The sequence below is a fragment of the Grus americana genome, chromosome 18 (assembly GCF_028858705.1).
Source record: "Grus americana isolate bGruAme1 chromosome 18, bGruAme1.mat, whole genome shotgun sequence".
NCBI classification, from domain to species: Eukaryota; Metazoa; Chordata; class Aves; order Gruiformes; family Gruidae; genus Grus; species Grus americana.
The window spans coordinates 1,345,315-1,362,321 of NC_072869.1; the positions used below are offsets into that span (position 1 = coordinate 1,345,315).

At 54.3% G+C, this 17,007-nt stretch overlaps 1 protein-coding gene across 1 annotated transcript in view; it reads right to left on the bottom strand.

Moving 5' to 3' along the window:
- Nucleotides 1-176: 176 nt before the first annotated feature.
- NPLOC4 (NPL4 homolog, ubiquitin recognition factor) overlaps nucleotides 177-17,007 on the bottom strand; it is a 30,506-nt gene continuing 13,675 nt past the window's right edge. The window contains exons 10-17 of the mRNA XM_054846301.1: nucleotides 16,726-16,797; nucleotides 15,567-15,693; nucleotides 13,269-13,429; nucleotides 6,089-6,160; nucleotides 4,230-4,325; nucleotides 3,238-3,354; nucleotides 2,168-2,270; nucleotides 177-1,800 (exon numbers count right to left, since the gene is read on the bottom strand). Of these exons, the coding sequence (XP_054702276.1) occupies nucleotides 1,643-1,800; nucleotides 2,168-2,270; nucleotides 3,238-3,354; nucleotides 4,230-4,325; nucleotides 6,089-6,160; nucleotides 13,269-13,429; nucleotides 15,567-15,693; nucleotides 16,726-16,797 (906 nt within the window). The 3' untranslated portion in view covers nucleotides 177-1,642. The remainder of the gene's footprint in view (nucleotides 1,801-2,167; nucleotides 2,271-3,237; nucleotides 3,355-4,229; nucleotides 4,326-6,088; nucleotides 6,161-13,268; nucleotides 13,430-15,566; nucleotides 15,694-16,725; nucleotides 16,798-17,007) is intronic.

The following is a 17,007-nucleotide window of genomic DNA, read 5'->3' on the forward strand; positions in this document are numbered from 1 at the left end:
GCCCGGCCGCACGCAGCTCCGGCGCTGATTGCAAACAGACCGCCCGGCCACGGCAGAGCCGCGGGCAGGGGATGGGACACCGAGTGTCCGGTGGTGGGCCGCAGCATCATCCCGGTCCCAACCCCGGCACGGTGCAGCTCCCCCCGGGAACAGAGCGCAGGAGGCATGGCGCTGGCTCTCGTTTCAGGTGCTTTTATTCAACATTACTTGCAGACCCAGCGCCCGGGTCAGTCCGGTGCAGGCACTGCACACCGCTGCAACCCCAAACACCAACAAACTGAGGGGAAAAAGCAAACCGCAGCCCGTGAACCCCGCGGTGGGGCTGGGCGACCACTCTGGTAACACCGGTGGGATGAAGCCTTCGGCAGACCCTGGGCGGGCGCTCGCCGGCAGCAGCGAGGGGCAGGAAAAGCTGTCAGGCACGGGGGTGCCGAGGGTCCCTGCCCGCCCCGCGATGTGCAAAGAGGGTCCCTGCCTGCCCCACTGCCCAGCTGGAGAAGGCAGGGGTGATGCTGTTCTGGTGCAGGATGAGGCCTTACTCCCTCCTATGAGGAGGGCACAGGGCAGTGCCGGAACTGGTGCCCTGGGGATTCAAGTGGCAGTGCCAGGCAGGGGGTCAGCGGCCCCGCAAGAGGAGGGCCGAGCCCCTGGGACACCGTGAGCAGCTGCCTGTCCCCTGCCCAGCCCCAACAGGCCCCAGCTGGCTCCCTCGCAGCACCACAGCACACAGGAGGGGAGGTGGATGCCCGAGTAAGGCAGCTCCCCCTGCACAGCCTCGCACCTTCCCCAGGAGCCAAACCGCTCTCTGCGGGGTGACACGGCACATAGTGAGGGGGGACACCCCTCCCGCAGCCCCCGCGGTGAACGGGCAGGACGGGCACTCAGCTGGCAGCCGCACACATGCCAGCCCCAGCGCACACCGTCGGGTGCCGAAACGTCTCTGCTGCACGAGAGGGAGTGAGCGCGGCTCAGTGCTGTGCGTGCTGCGGGAGCGGTGCCAAGCCAAGAGCTGGCACACGGTCACCCCTTGCCCGGTGCCAAGGGGGGGCCTGTCCTGCTCCGGGAGCGCTGCCAGCACGCGGGGCCCAGCCTGGCAGAGCTGCCGTCTGGCCCAGCACTGCGAACGCTCGTCTGCTCGCTCTTCCTCGGCCGCTCAGCAAAAGCTGTAGGCACCCAGGGCTGGCGGCAGCGACCCGCAGGGGAAGGGGAGCAAAGCTGTGGGCAGGGAGATGCTGCGGCCTCCCCGTCACCTCTGCTGCTTTGGGCAGGCAAGCAGGCAGGCAGGGAGGGGCCCTGGCTGGCTGCAGCCCCCCCGAGCCCCCAGCGCTTGCCCAGACAGCAGCTGAAGGTGGGGGGGGGACAGCCCGGCCCCGCTGGGCGAAGGCTGAGGTTAAGCATTGGGTTCCCAGGCCAGGGGCCAGTGTCAAGATAAAGTCGGGGCACCCGGTTCCTGCTGCGACTATAGGGCTGCCCCAAAAGGGAGCAAGGAGTAACTGGGGGGGCTGGAGCCACCCTCGGCCCAGCTCCGCACCCCAGGGCCCTGATGGGGGGGAAGCGGAAGGGAGGGCGGGGAAGGGACAAGCACCACTCCTGCTGCTCGAGGGTTTGCTCTGTATTGGAGTCTGCCGCCACACCGGCGTGGTTAGGTCCGGGGCAGGCTGCACATCTCGCAGTGGTCCGTGCCCGGCTGGTTCATGAAGGTGCAGTGCTGGCAGGCCCACATGGCTGCCGACACGGCGTGCGTCGAGCCGCCCATGGCACCGTACTCCTGTAGTCCTGAGATCTGGACACCGACTGTGCCTGCGAGAGGAAGAGCCCAGTCAGAGCAGGGGGAACGTGCTGGGAACGGGCAGATCCCCTTGCCTAAACCCAGAGCAAGTTTCCTGTCCCAACCCAGGCAGGAGCCGCTGGCACCCTGGGGAGGCTCCCAGGTGGGGGCAGATCTCAGCACCCCCCCAACTCAGCGCTGCAGATCCCACCCCGCAGCCCCCCAGCCCAGCCCCGCTCTCCGCTTAGTGCGGTGGGGATTGTTTGGGACCAAGGAACCGCTTTCCTCCCGCCCGAGCCTCTGGGGCAGCTTGAGAGCAGCGCTGCACGGCCACCGGCCAGCTCCCAGCCCTGCCCCGAGGGACGCGGGACCCCCTCCCACAGGGACCCCCTTTCTTACTGCAGAGCTGCTCGATGGTGGCCCACTGCTCTGACTTTTTCCAGGTCTGTGCAAGCTCCTCGTTCTTGGTCCTCACGGCTTCCAGCAACAAGCTGATGCTGTCCTGGAAACCATAAGAGAGAAATCAGCATTGGACACTCCTCCGGTGCCCAGGCTGGAGCTACGGCCAGGGACGTGCCTCCCTGCCCTCCTCCACCAGAGCTGCGAGTCAGAGCTGCCACCCCTTTCTAAAAAGCCCTCTGGGGTGTCCCAGTGAGGTTCACGGGCAGGGAGCAAGATGCAGCTTATCCCTTCTGCTCCCCGTAGCGTTCAGACATACCCCTCAAACCCAAATCCCTCCTCTCCCTCAGCCTGGAGGAGGTGATGATCACCTAAGCAGGCTGCAGCCGACCACTGCCCTGCCCTGTGCGGGACAACGTGCCGGCGCCGCAGGCTGAGCCGGACTCCTGGGGGTGCAAACCTGCCGTGCCGGAGCACGCCGGCACCCGGCCCTGGCCCCGCACACAGCCCCGGCCTGATCTCCAGCTGCCCAGGGCCAGCCTGGCTGGCCTGCACATGCGCAGACCTCGGCGCCCTGAAGCCTCTGGCAAACACATGGCCCTTTTTGCTGGCGTGCTGCTTACACCGGGAAGGTCCGGCGGTGCAGATGTGAACCAGCGGCCTGGGCAGCCGCCAAGTTCCCGGTGCCCGGCCAAGAGAGGCAGAGCTACACAGCCAGGCAGTCGTTGGCCTCACTGAAATTTGGGGGCTCTGATCTCGTTATCGTTGTTACAGAGAATTTCTGATTCTGAGATATTTTTAAAAATGTTTCCAGCTCTCAGAGCTGCGGCCAAGTTGGCTCTGTTTGGTCTGCAACCGTGCTAACAAACCACCACCCCCTCACTGCTCTGCGCTGCATGTTCAGAGCTCTTGGCCTAGTCGGGGGCTTTGGTTTCACTTTTTAAACCTTCCACCAAAGCTCAGCCTGGAAGCAGCAGTGTGGGGCTGGCTGCACTGCCTGCCCTGCACAGACACCCAGCCGGGGGACATGCCCGGGGCTGGGACACGATCCTTTCCTCCCCGTTACGTACCCGCAGAGGCATGACCTCGTTCGTGACCAGGAAGAGGAGCAGATGGAAATCGGAAATGATGTCTAGGAAAACGGAGGAAGTATTTTGGGACAGGTATGTGGCCAAGCTGTGGAAGTCCTAGAGAGAGGGGAAAGTAATAAAGAGAGGTCACTTCTCCCCCACGTGACAACTTTATTTTTCTATTTGGATCCACTAACAGACACTGTAACATTCCCATCTCTTTTGGGCATTGGCTGCGTTGTGCAGAGAGCCTCCCAAAATCAGATCCCAGGCTGCCTGACCGAGTTGTTGCAGCTAACAAATTCCAGATAAAAGGATCCTGGGGCCCACGCTTGCTCCCCTATCCGAGCACCTGACCACCCCCAGCACACAGACCTGATCCCGGGCGCAGGAGATGCGACCGGAGGCCGACCTCTCCCGCTCTGCTGACAGAGCCACAACGGGCAGTGACCCTTCTCCCCTGATGCCTTTTGGAAGAAATCTTTGACATCTTTGGCACGGCCTCCTTAGAGGAACGAGCTGTTGCTGCTTTAAAGCAGCTCGAGCCTTCTGTGCGCTGGCAACACCCAGCAAGAGCCTCGAGCTGTCAGGCAGCTGCCTCTGCTCAACGCCATGGGCCTCTTGCAGGGAAAGGTCTCTGCGTTTTAAAAATCAGTCCAGGAAGAGAAGTCAGTGCTCTCAGAGCTGAAGCAACAACCCTTGTCCCACTCCTGTTGGCAGGGAGAAGCGGGTCCTGTGCTGTCACCGTGGGGCTGGAGCCCCCCGATCTCTTTGGAGGAGCCCCAGCCCCATCGCCGAGCAGGCGTCCAACCGGCTGAGCGGCACGCAGATGCTGCTCCGCGCAGGAAGGTGCTTGGCAAGCACTGGACTGAACTGCGAAGGGGTGATTTAAGGGCACAACCGCCGCCGTCCCTTTGCAGATATTCCTACGTGCAAGGGAGGCAGATGACATATCTGTATTAAACGCAGCTTCGGTACGAATCACTCCTTACCTGAGTTTCTCCCAGCACATCACGGTTCTCGATGGGGAATGGATTTTGAGAAATAGAAAAAGTGTAGACTGGATCCTTGGGAAAAGTTGTAGTAATCTAAAAATCCAAGAAAGGACGATCAGAGCGCTGACAGCAGGAGAGGCAAGTGAGATATGGGAAGCAAGGCTCCTGGTAGGCGACAGCAGCCACGGCAACACATTAGAAGCTCAGCCAGGAAGACAGCGAGGCAATTACAGCAGGGACCTGCTGACGGCTTTTAACAGTCAAAGCGATATTCCAATCAGCACGCCCCTTAGCTCCTGGCAATCGTTTCTAATGAAGCTGGAGGGAGGTGTACTGAGCTCGGTCCTGATAAGCACAGCACGATGCTGTGGCGAGCATCCCTCTCTGCAAAGGTCACCGGCATGCAGCTGCTCCTGGGGGTGTCACCCTGGGGGTGTCACCCTGGGGGTCACCGTAACACCATGGGGTAGCCAGGGGACCGTGCTGCTCCACGCGGGGCTGGAACGGGTGCCAAGAAAACACCTTCGCACGTCATGGAACAGAGTCAGCCCATGCTCTGGGTGCGCTGACCCTGCCTCCTCCCTGCACCCTGTGCCAAAGGGACGGGGAACGGGGACATCAACATTGCGCCCACATTACTGAACTCACAAGCCAGCGTTTGGGCCAGCTACTGACATTTAAACCAGTCCCGATTCTGGGGGCTTTGAAGCTTTGGTGTCAGGTACTGACTGCTGGGCCCTGTCGGCGAGGCCCTTTGTAAGCAGAGACGCAGAAATACCTGCCAGGACAGTAATAACTGGGATAACGCCTTTTCGTTTTTTAAAAAAAGAGACAAAACAAGATGCTTCAGAAATGCAGCTTTCCAGACTGCTCCTAAATGCATGTTCCATCAATCTGTTTTCATCTTAATTACACCCCAGGTAGCCAGGAAACAGATGCCTTTACTACTTGAGTAATAAATATGCTCCAGCGCTGCCGCCTGGCACGGGGCGTCCGAGGGCCCCACACAATGGGCCCCTTGTTCCCGGGCACGACATTTCTCTGTGCGAGTCACACGTCCCAGCGCAGCCCGAGTGCCGCTCTGATAAGCGATACACACGGCAGATAGTAAATGGGGAAGGACAAACTAGGGGAAGCCTCCCGGCTGCCAGCTCCCCTGCGCCCGCGGGACACTGCCTGTGCCAGGGGCAGCTGGACCAGACCAATTGCTCCAGGTGGATTTAATTGTTATTGGCACCGCCTCTAACTCCAGCAATATCATCTGTCATCTGAATTATTTGCTTTCCTGCCTTCCACACCGTCACAGTTTCCTTTCAAGCCAAAGGGCAGAGCCGTGCCCCAGCGCCTGGCAGCGCTCGCAGGCAGCAGCCCTGCTCCAGCCAAGCTGTGCTGTGGTGTGAACTCCCTCCCCCAAGAAAAGGCATTTCTGTACAACCAACCTGGTCTGCTGAGTCACTAAAAGGAACTGGATTCTTAATTGCTGCTAAGAGACAGACAACTGGAGCTCTCTAATTAGCTCCCTGTGAGGTAGTGCCCGGCACATGCATCTGTGGGGCCGGCTGCATTCCCCGCTGCATGGCTACGTGCCAGATCGGAGCCGTGATCAGACACCAGGCAGTGCCTTCCCAGGAAGCAAGTGTGTTCCCTGGCACCACACCGACCCCAAGGAGCACTGCAGTTACCCCAGAGCACACCAACCTCTGCACTAGAAATGCCCGGCAGCAGAAGGAAAAGGAAGAAAGAAAGAAAATCTGTCCTACGAATCACCTCTGATGGGAATTTTAGAGGTGCGTTAAGAACTTCACTCCACCCCGACCACCTCCTGCTGCAAGCAAACAAGTGCAACGAATACTCACATCTATGATTAGGTACTCAACCGGGAGCGGGCGAGCCAGCTGTGTGATCTCGTTGCCAAACTTGTCTATGTCCTGAAAGAAAAAGAGTCTTATTATTCCTCAGTGTGGAAGCGGTGTGAAGCCTAAGGGATCCTGCCCTGGAGACGCCCACGCAGGAGCCCGGGGATCCTCAGCTCTGCAGCTCACTAAGGGCGTAGAAGAGAACGTGGGTGCTGCAGAGCTGCCCGATTCCCTGCAGGCCCTTGGGGCTAGAGATCTCTCTAACTCCACAAGCCGGGCCCGCTGCTTCCCGGTCAGTCGAGGGAGCGCGTGGTCACAAACCACCTCGGTCTTCCCCACCACCGGAGAAGCGCGCCTGGCACGATTTGAGAGGTGTAAATGCCGTTTAAGGAGCAGTACTGTCTTACAGGGGAGGGACAGCGCCACATCTGCTTTCTCAGCCAAGGCAAACCCGACTTTCTGCAAAACTGGCCACGAGCCTCTTGTCCAACTCTCGCTTGGGAATTGGAAATCCAGGCGCTTTCTCATACATGGACCTGAAGAGCCAGCATATCACAACGCGTAAACTTGTTTTGCTTTGCCAGACGAATTGAACATAAAGTTTAATTATGGAGAAAAACGGCCAGCATATGTTCATTAATCATAAAATGACAATTAGACGTGATTTATGTCAAACATGCCGAGTTCAAACACAGCTTCAGAAATAAATTCATGAGAACTGACACTTTTCATTAAAGATTCTGTAAGAGGGGGTTGTATTTTCTACCTAAATCATCACTTAACATGTTATAAATCATTCATTGAGCCCCATATAAATCATACGCCCATAATTTCCAGTCAGGGACCTTACATTAAAGTTTACGTTTACTGAGCTCTCAGAAGTCCCAGCGGCCGGAGGCAGACCCAGAGCCGCCGCACGCCGGCAGAGCCATCACCCCAACACCTCGGCGGTTTGGGGGAGCTCGACAAGAGACCGTGACCCCCCGCGGGGTTTTGAGCCACGTTCCTCGGGCCGAGGCAGCGAGCACGGCGCGTCGGGGTGAGCTGCTGCCCAGGGCTGACACCCTCCTCTCCCGAGCGGTATTTTCTCCCGGAGCACACCACTCCCCCGCTATCAGCATTTCTCGGTTACGCTAGTATTTACACAGCACAAATATGCGGTGTGGCAGCCAGCACCCCGCTCTCACGCTCTGCTCTCCCGGTACACCCAGACGGACATCGCCCGAGCAGGCTCCGGCACGCTGCTCCCCTCCAGGCATCAGCCCCCCTTACCACAAAGCCCCCTCCCCGAGCATCCTCTGTCCCTAGGAACGCTTCCCTTTGTAAAAAAAAAAAAAAAAAATCAAAAAAAAAATCTACCTTCCAGTCTTTGAAGCTCCTTTTAAAAGCAATTCCGATAAGGATCTTTTCTCCTTGAACATGACAGGTTGTTGGCCCTGTGGTTATTTCAGCAACAAGCCCGGTGGCTCGTGGCCTCCGATCTCTCCGGCTCTGACAGGAGCAGGAGGAGACATGGAGCCTTTTCAGGGAGATCACAGGCCCTGAAAGCTAACCTGCTTCTAGATCTTGGTGATACCGCAAGAGTCAGGAATCCAATCCAATCTGACCGAATCAGCTTCCCAAACACAATCCTGCCCCTGCAAGAAAGAACCTGCAACAACTCACACATAATTAGCCCATCTGGAATTCATTTTCAAATCTAATTAAGTTCTAATATGCAGAAACATTTTTCCAGCACCTGTTCGCTTTAATCTCCGCCTCTGGGGATTTCCACGTTAAATGCCTTCTTTTTAATGTCACGCTGCTGAGGCCTTCAAGCCAGGCACTAGACTGTCACTACCAAACTGGAACCTCGCTCCCCCCGAGTCGAGGACGTGTCCTGACCCTGCCCCTCCCCCAGACAGAAAAGCCCCCCCCCCCCAATGCCGGCACTATTCTCCAACCCCCATGCGGCATTTTATTAGGTAATTATGTTTTAAAGGCCTTAACAAACGTGAAGCTGGGAGAAAGACATCTTCATCCCAAACCTGGCCCCAGCAGCGCCTCTCAGCACGTTATTGCTGCAGCCCCGGAGACCGAGACCCCCAAAGCCATGAACGCCCAGCGGCAACCGCTCCAAAGGGAGGCCAGGAAGGGGTTAACAAAGGCGGGAGTATTTGGCTCCTGGACAAAAATCAAGCAGCAAGGCCTGGAGGATCTGGACAATGAATCACCCCAAAGACAGCAGCAAAGTGGAGATTGCATCAGGCGCTGCAATTAGAACCTTTCCAACCACTGTTTGGAGGCAAAGGCTGCGAACGGATGAGGTCAAACAGGGAAAAGGATGGGTGCATCCGCAGTGAGTGCAGCCGGCCGCGTCGCACACCTCTGCAGGATGGCTGCAGGGGGAAACGCTCCTGGGTGGCTTCAAGATTTCCAAGAGGAGGGTGAGGGGAGCAGCAAGCGAGGAGCCCCAGTGGCTGTCGGCCAGGAGGGAGGCTCCGGCTCCGTGTCCCAGGGTTGGTCAGCCGTTAGCATCCCGTGCCGTTAAGTCTTCCCCACGGGTTCGCTCTGCTGAAGGTACCGCGGAGCTGAGCAGCTGTTTGTTCTTTCTGTGTGTCAATAAAGCCCAGCTCTTCCCTCTGCTGATTTCCAAGAGCTTTACCGGGCAGTCCTGCCTCCTTGCACAGATAGAGCAGCTGACGCACGGAAATGAAGCGACTTTTCTAAGAGCAAGCGATAGGTCAGTGAGAGTTGAAACCCTTCTCAGGAGACTCCTCGTGAGCTAATCAAACATCCTCCTCCCCAGAGCAGCTGGGATATCTAAGGCTAAGAAGGCATTTCCAGTCCAACACGAACGGCTGGTAGGAGGCCAGCCAGGGGAAGTCCTTCGCCGTTAATGAAAACTCCCCGCAGAAGTCTCCACGCAGCCTGGCTATCGTGTTTTCCCTGGGAAGAGGATTTCAAAGGGAACGGGCGGAAGCAGCGTGTGCCACGCTGGGCACAGCCTGGCTCAGAGGTTCGGCTCTGACAAAAGCAGAGCCCTGGCTCAGGTCTCTCCCAGGGCCGGATGGGACCAGCCAAGGCCCAGGCACCATCTCAGCTGTTGTAAATGCAAAAAGCACACGCAGGACTCTACGGGGGCAAAGGGCTCTTTCACAACGCTGGTGCCATTGTAAAGGGATTTTGTCTTACACCATCCCAAAGAAACTCTGGGGGGGAACGTTAAAGGCAGCTGTAAAATGCAATTTATCGCAAGGATGACATCTTCATGTTTGCACTGAGCTGACACAAATACCTGTGATAAGAGACAAAGCCAGCCAGTCCCCAAATCCAATTATTCAAGTGTTTCCAAGGGTCTGTAAAACACAGCAATCTCTTTCCCCCACTCGGCGGGAGGTTGAGACATCCATGAAGTTAACAGTGGAGCGGAGCACACAGCTCTGCGGGGAGCAGATAGGCAATGCTGCAGCACTGCCAAGGTACGGGCTTGGCAGACCGAGTGCAGGGAGCTGGGAGCAGGCAGGCAGCAGGCATGGGGTGCGGGCAGCTCAACCGGAGGGATTCCACCCCGCTGGGGCGCTGAGCACCCCCTGCAAGTAACTTCGGCTCAGAATAATCAACCCATGGCTTGGAAGGTACATTCTTAGCGAAAGCAAAATCAATATGGTTATTTTCTAGAACTGGATGGACAAAGGAGACTGCTCGAAGGCAGAAGACGGAACAGAAAATGCTCGTATAACATTCAGATGGGCTTTCCCTCACTCAGGGAGGAGCAGGGTGAAGTGGCCATTGCAACATCGTCGTCTTTACTCACAAAGAGAGCGCTTACCCCGACTTGTGTGTCTGTGTCTTGACGACAGCGACTTCTTCACGAGTTTCGTTGCACTGAACTTGCCAAGAAGCATGCGTGGGTTGTGCAACATTCGGATTGGAAACAGCACTGCGCTGTGACGCTTCACAGACAACTCGGGAGGCGAAGGGGGATGTTTTCTTCCTTCTGGCTAATCTTACCTGGAGAGGCATCTCAGAGCAAAGTAACTTGTACTTGCGGTCCCCAAAGCCCTCGACTTTCACGCTAGAGCAGAACTCCAGCCTTCATGAGCCAGGAAAGCAAAGGCCACATGTAGAAAGCACATACTGCCAATTCCACTGGGGTGGTTCCTCTAAGCAGCAGGGCTAGTGGCCAACATAAAGAGAATGGTAAAGAAATACAGAAATCACAAGGCTAGAGGCTCAGGGAAAACGCCTCGCCTCTTGAGGCAGGACAACGCTGGTGCCATCGGTGTTCATATTTCCATGGAAGAAAAGCCCATCCATGCTGACAGGCCATCAAGGAGAGTCCCGTTCAGGCAGGAGCAGCTGCAGCCCCAGGGGACGTGGTGGCCCCCACTCCCGCTCTGCAAACACAAAACGTGGTGCAAAGCGTGGAAAAATGGCTCTTTCCCGGCACCTCGTGGCCTGTGCAGTGAAGTCTCCGAAGCTGCTGCAGCTCTCCTGCCCGCAGCTCTCCTGCCCGCAGCTCGGGTCCTCACACCCTTCCTACGCCTGCAGCAGTACCAACCCAGCTGCATTTCTTAATGGTCATTGCCAAAATACCACACCTACTGCGAGTGGAGGTTCAAGACGTCCTCTTTGAACAACGTGACCGAAGTGCAGTTGTCGACTCGCGCTTCGCTAGAGGTGCGAACAGCAGCCCCTTTCCTACTCGCAAAGCCGAGGGTGAACCTACTGCCCTACCCTGCTGTAGGCAGATATGACAGTTTGATAGATTTTCTCCTTGCCTCTGGATGCATAAACACATCCATACAACACAAACATTGGCCTTCCGGTTCTCATCCGATTAGAATAAATTTGTATAGCTCCTTTCATCCTAAAGGGCTTATCAAATGATTCTCACATATTACAGAGAAATATATATATGGACTTTTCCCTCTACCAGTGGTAGCTTCTCAGTCCGAGACAAAATGCAGCAACTACTCAAAAGCGCAGCTTTCTGCCCAAAGCTAGCGGGGGGGCAGCACGGAGGGGAACCTGCACACCGAGGAGCGGGGACAGAGCTGCTCGGCTCCTGCGGTTTCAGCAGAGAAAGGGGGAGCAGGGTGCTGGACCACGACACAGCTGTCCTCTGCGGCCAGGCCAAGCGCTGGACTCCTGCTCCTCATCCTGTGTTTAACCAACGTTTTGACACCATCGCTGTCACCAACCCAGTAACTATGAGGTAGTGTCTCTGACCTCAAGCCTTGCACATTTAATGAGACCCCAAAGATTTTCAAAGCCAGGAGTGACTAAGCTTTCCATTGATTTAAGAACATTCCAAAAAAATTAAGAGATCCTACAGCCAAACACGTTTAAGGCTGAAGGACAATTACACCCGCCAGAGCAGTCCTCAAGCCTTCCTTGAGCACATCATGAAAAAGGCAATTACGGATAGAAGTTATAAAACATATGAAATAAGTTGCAGCCCGACCCAGTGAATCAGTGGTTCATGGAAATTTCCACAGAAGACTGGAGCCATCAGTTAGCATTTTGTTTATCTCCCTGCTTCAGATTACGAATGGGAGTGAAGACCTTCTGGAAACACCCGCTGGCTTCCTGCTACTCCAAACAGCCAGGGTGGCCCACATGTGGGACACAGACCTACAGGACCTCCTGCAAGGCTGCACCCCGACTGTGCCACAGCACGGGCTCCTCCGGAGCAGGACTGCAGCAGCACGCCAGGAGATGATCTCATCTTAGCATTTGGGGCCAACCCTTGCACAATCGAGCTCTGCTGTATCTAAATCGGACCTGGCTTATCAGCTCCTAAGAGCACGCCGCCTGCCTGCTCAGGAAAAAGGCACGGATTCCATCTACCTTTCCTCTCAAGCACTGAATTTAGCCAAGAGGTGTTCCTCATCTTCAAGACAAGCCAGCAGCTCAGCGTTAAGGGGTGGAGGGGGAAGACGGAATGTCACCGGCTAATTCAGCCAGGCCAGCATGTCCTGGTCTCGGGTTCGGGGCGTACAAGAGCATTTTGACCAGCCCGTCCCTGTTGCCGGTGCACAATATGCTCATTTCGGTCGACCCAAATGAAGGTAGATTTGCTTATCCTATGCTCTGCAACGGACAGCTTTAATGCAGGCAGCAGGAGGGCTGCAGGCTGAGCGGGCTGCGAATATCAGACACAGACAAGAATGAGATAACTAACTTGGGTGATGGATGGCTAATTAGCTGGCAAGCAGTGCCATTAATTAATTCCTCCGTCCTTGCTCATGGGGCACCAACATACACACGTTTGAGAAGCAGTGCTATTAGCCTCCGCAGAGATCCTGTCCCCAAGTTTCCAACTCGGCCCTGCAGATACAGGGGGGCTGAAGTTCTCCAGAAACAACTGTCAAGGGAATAATGACAGTCCATTCATCACTAACAAACCGTACCGCAAACGACAGCAGACAGCTTACCAGCAGTGCTCTTGCATGATACTTCAAGTAAGAGCATTTTGGATCTGCATATCATATCCCCCAGTGCTCCTCAGGACCAGTTTTTGGAGTTCACTGTCTGCCCTGAGACCAGCCCCTGGGTGCAGGCAGTAACCCCAGAACTAGAGAGGAAAGCCCGGAGCGCACCCCGGTCCTGCCCTTGCTCTGAAAGCCTTTGCACCTTCCTTCTCTTGCAGAGAAGCGTGCACAGGGCTGTCTCTCCTCTCGCTGCAGAACTATGCTGTATTTTGTTGCATCTGCTGCCCAGTTGGTACCTGTAAGCGTGTCGTACGCAAGCGCATCCCTGGCATCGGGTAAGGAACCCACTGTTTTCACTGCCCCACTTGTGCTAGCGCACATCGTACGGCTGTGCAGTGGGAGGACGCTGAACTCAGCTGGGGATTAAAACCGGCAGAGGAAGCATGGCAAGCACTGCCAACAAATACGGAAGAGGAAGGGAATTCAGAGCACTTGCTATGGACTCTCGGTGGGTCACTGCAGACCCCATTTAGAAGCTGGATAGCCAATGGCTACTGCTGCGCTGGAAACCCTAACGGCACGTTTACGAGGGGGAAGTGGAGCTTATGCAATTACTTTGCAGACATGTGGTGAACGGTTACTACTGAAAATAGTTCAGACCTCAAAGACATCCTTTCCTGAGCTGCTGGCCATACCGATTTCCAGACACACGGCAGAGCTGTTTTTGCAGCTCCCCTCACCCACAGGCAGGCAGCCCTTACCTTATAGAAGACATCAGGCACATACTGCTCACTGCTGGACTCCTTGGCGTAGCCCAGCTCCGGTGCGTCCCGGCAGGGCAACAAACACTCATCTCGAACCAGCGCCATGCACTGATTGGAGACCTGGTACCCCTCAAAGTGGACCTGGTTGTCGGGACCACCTGGAAGAGAAGAGGCCGGTTAAAAATCCCACAGGAGAGTGGTTTGCCCGGTGTAACGCAGAGAGGCACCACTCGAAGAGCGACACTAAACACGGTGGCACGAAGACTGGCGAGATAAAATGGGACGTACTTCTAGGCAAGAATCCCCTCTAAATTCTGCGTTTCTTTAGTGACACACACATTTTCACAGCTAGCCTAACAGGACAGACCCCCGGAGCGACAGCAAGAGTGTTCTGCCAGGAGCTTAACGGAGGTGAAGCTGCCCCTTTGGAAGGCTCCTGATAGCATCCCCCTCCCACTGCCCTGCAGGTATCTTCTCTCTTTCAAAACAAAACCCAGGCACGCAGCTCCCGTGAGCCTGTTTCATTTCCAAGGAACCAGGAGCTGCAGGTTCAGGGTCGGTCACCAGGAATGTCAGGCATAAGAAGAAAAAGTGTTTTCTCAGCCTGTAATGGATGGCTTGGTGGAAATCTGACATGGAAAGTGGAAATTAAGACCCTGGCTCACTCACAGATCACATGCTTGGTGCTTTAATTTGGATAATGTAAGCAACATCGGGTCATGTGTCATTAGACTACAACTGGAAAGAGAAGATACAGACAGATGGTAGGAAAACGTTACTATTTCCAAACCTAGGAATTCAGGAGGGGATAGGAATTAATCCATGTAGAAGATTTAAAGGCAAAGTTGATGCAAACTATCCAAATATATTTATACGGTACAAAAGGAAGGAATCAAGTGTTTAAATAGAAACCTGATGGGCTGATTTAACAGAAGAGAATGAAATTTGCTGGAACAGAAAAGAGGAAATATTCGTTTTCTACCCTTTGATCTCTAACCTCAATCACTCACTGCTCCAGAACAAACACTCCTAGAAATTTAACATAGACCAAGAGATGGGGAAGGCCTGAACAAAGCTAGCCATCATATTCTCAGTAAAACACCTTGTTTAAAAAAACCAAACCCATAAATAAATAAAAAGAGAGAGCAAGATACACATCTATCTATAATGAAAGATGGATGCGTTTAGCAGTCTGGAATGTACAGGCAGCTGTCTGATTGCACGGGCCTGTTAACTGAAAGAGAGCTTTTTCACTGAAAAGGGCTCCGGGAACACTTACAAAACCTCGGCTCAGAGGAGGCAATATAATATCACACTTTCAGTTTTCACATTGGATGCTGTTTGGAAGTCAAGCGTTTTTTTTCATTGTGTTAAATAGACCCAGAACGCAGCGTATCTGCTCCAGGGAACTTTTAAATGAATACACGTGTCATCCTGTGGAGAACAGCAGATTGAACTTCTAACACTACAACTCTCCCAGCACATGCCAACATCTCCCCTCGCAGCCTGGGCAACGCAGACGGTTCCACGGTGCCTCTGGAGACTTGCTGTGAAAAAGGCTAAAATCAGAGGTGACAAAGCAAAGCATTTTGCAGACTTTTCTGTTTTATTCAGGCAACAAAAAGAAAAATAAAGTTTCCATGCACGGAAGAGCACAGCGTCCTACGTAAGGGTTTCCCTGACAGCGACACAAGGGAAATAAAGGTCCCTCCTTTATGCTGAACCAGCCAGAGTAACTTTCAGGATCCGGATTGTCGTGGTTCTGCACTGCCGCTTTCAGGCAAGAGAATTTGGAGCTTAAAGATTTGAAAGAGAAAAGCGAGCAACAGTTATTCCCCTGGCTGCAGGCAAAAAATGCCTTCTGGATCAGAGAGGTGGATGCTCCAGGTCTGAGCCTCAATTAAGTTTCCTGCAGGGGATGGGGTAAGTAACTGTAGAGAGATAGCACAAAGAACTGGGCAAAATGCAAAAGGAAAACTGAGGAACAACCTTGAACTGAGTTCAAGAGAAAAATCTATGTATGCAGACACCTCCTGCTGCTGAAAATTCATGTTATATCCTACAGCTCTATGAAAACTGGAGGACCCAATTAGCCTTTGGTTGATACAAAACTTAACAGAGTAGAGACAGAAGTCTGACAGCTACTTCTAAAAAAGGCAAAACCCTTGTTAAATAGGACAGATGGGGACCAGGACATCTGACTTCTTCTGGCAGAGCTGCATATTCTTCTTCTATTAACAAGAGATAATTCATATGTAACCGAGAGAGCCGGGGCAAGCAGAGGCCAGTTTATACCTGTAGCCACAACTGTGACAAACTTGGATCCAAAATGACCATCTGGAGAGAGGCGACAGATGTTGGGCTGCTGGTTCTGAAAGTTTCCAGCTGTGATGCACTCTTCTGCACTTAGATAATACGTGTCCTGAGGGAAGAGCAGAAATGCCAATAAAAAGGACAACGCAATGTAGCCTAGACCTATTTCCCTGGTCTGCAGCCAAAGAAAACCACCAACACCCTAGAAAAACATGCTTTCGTAGAAAGTTGCTGCAGAGATTGGGAAAAGAATGCGACATGTCAGCTCTCCAGCCTGGAGCCGGGCTCTTGCCAGAAGGACTGTTTCACTTCTAGTTCCACCCACCTTTACACACCTTTTTTTTTTTTTTTTTTAAACCAGGGTTTCATTTTCCAAATAGGGATATCGTTGATTTTAGAATTACAGGAAGCTGAGAAGGTCAACGTCTGATGACCTAAGCCATGTATACCTCACAAAGCCCAGCCCATAGGAACATCCTCTGACTCATTCTTCTCACTGAGTTTGCACCTCACACCACCCCATTCCCTCCACTCTACTAAATTTTCTTAAACCATGAGCACCACTTTCTTAAAGCAGAGTGGGTGAGGACTGCAGGCAGCTTTGCATGCTATCCAAACAGCTTCAAGCCCCTCAAGTGCTTTTTGAGCTCAAGTTCCTTTTCCTTATGAAGCTTCTGAGTCACAGAATCCCAGACTGGTGTGGGTTGAAGGGACCTCCCAGCCCACCCAGTGCCACCCCTGCCATGGGCAGGGACACCCTCCACTAGCCCAGCTTGCCCAAAGCCCCATCCAACCTGGCCTTGAACACTGCCAGGGAGCCAGGGGCAGCCACAGCTTCTCTGGGCACCCTGTGCCAGGGCCTCAGCACCCTCACAGGGAAGGATTTCTGCCTCACATCCCATCTCCATCTCCCCTCCTGCAGCTTCAGGCCATTCCCCCTTGTCCTGTCACTCCCTGCCCTTGCAAACAGTCCCTCTCCAGCTTTCAAAAAAAACCCCATTTCACAAGAATTCCAGTCCCAGCGTCACCTCCAGCCCTGTGCTGCCCTGGCTCAGTACTCTGCCTGGCACAGCCAGCGTTTATGCTATTACACAAACCCTCCGTACCAGCAGCTATAATTAGCTGCACACTTGAATCTCACCTTGTTTCTGCTGTATCGAACAGTCCCTTTCCGTGTGTCTTCAGAGACCAGATCAGTAAATATCCAGCCAACCTATAAAGAAGTGTTATGGAGAAAGTTGCTTTAAGAAGCAAAAAAAACCCCAACAAACCAAACCCAAAACCCAAACCAGAAGAGAGCTTATACATTTTCTCCTAGCAGGACAAGATGTTCTTGGCTCCTCGCACAGCCCTGCTGTACGCTGCCTGAAGGAAATGGCTCTCCCAGCTGTGCCGGGCTCATTTGAATCCGATTTCCAGGAGC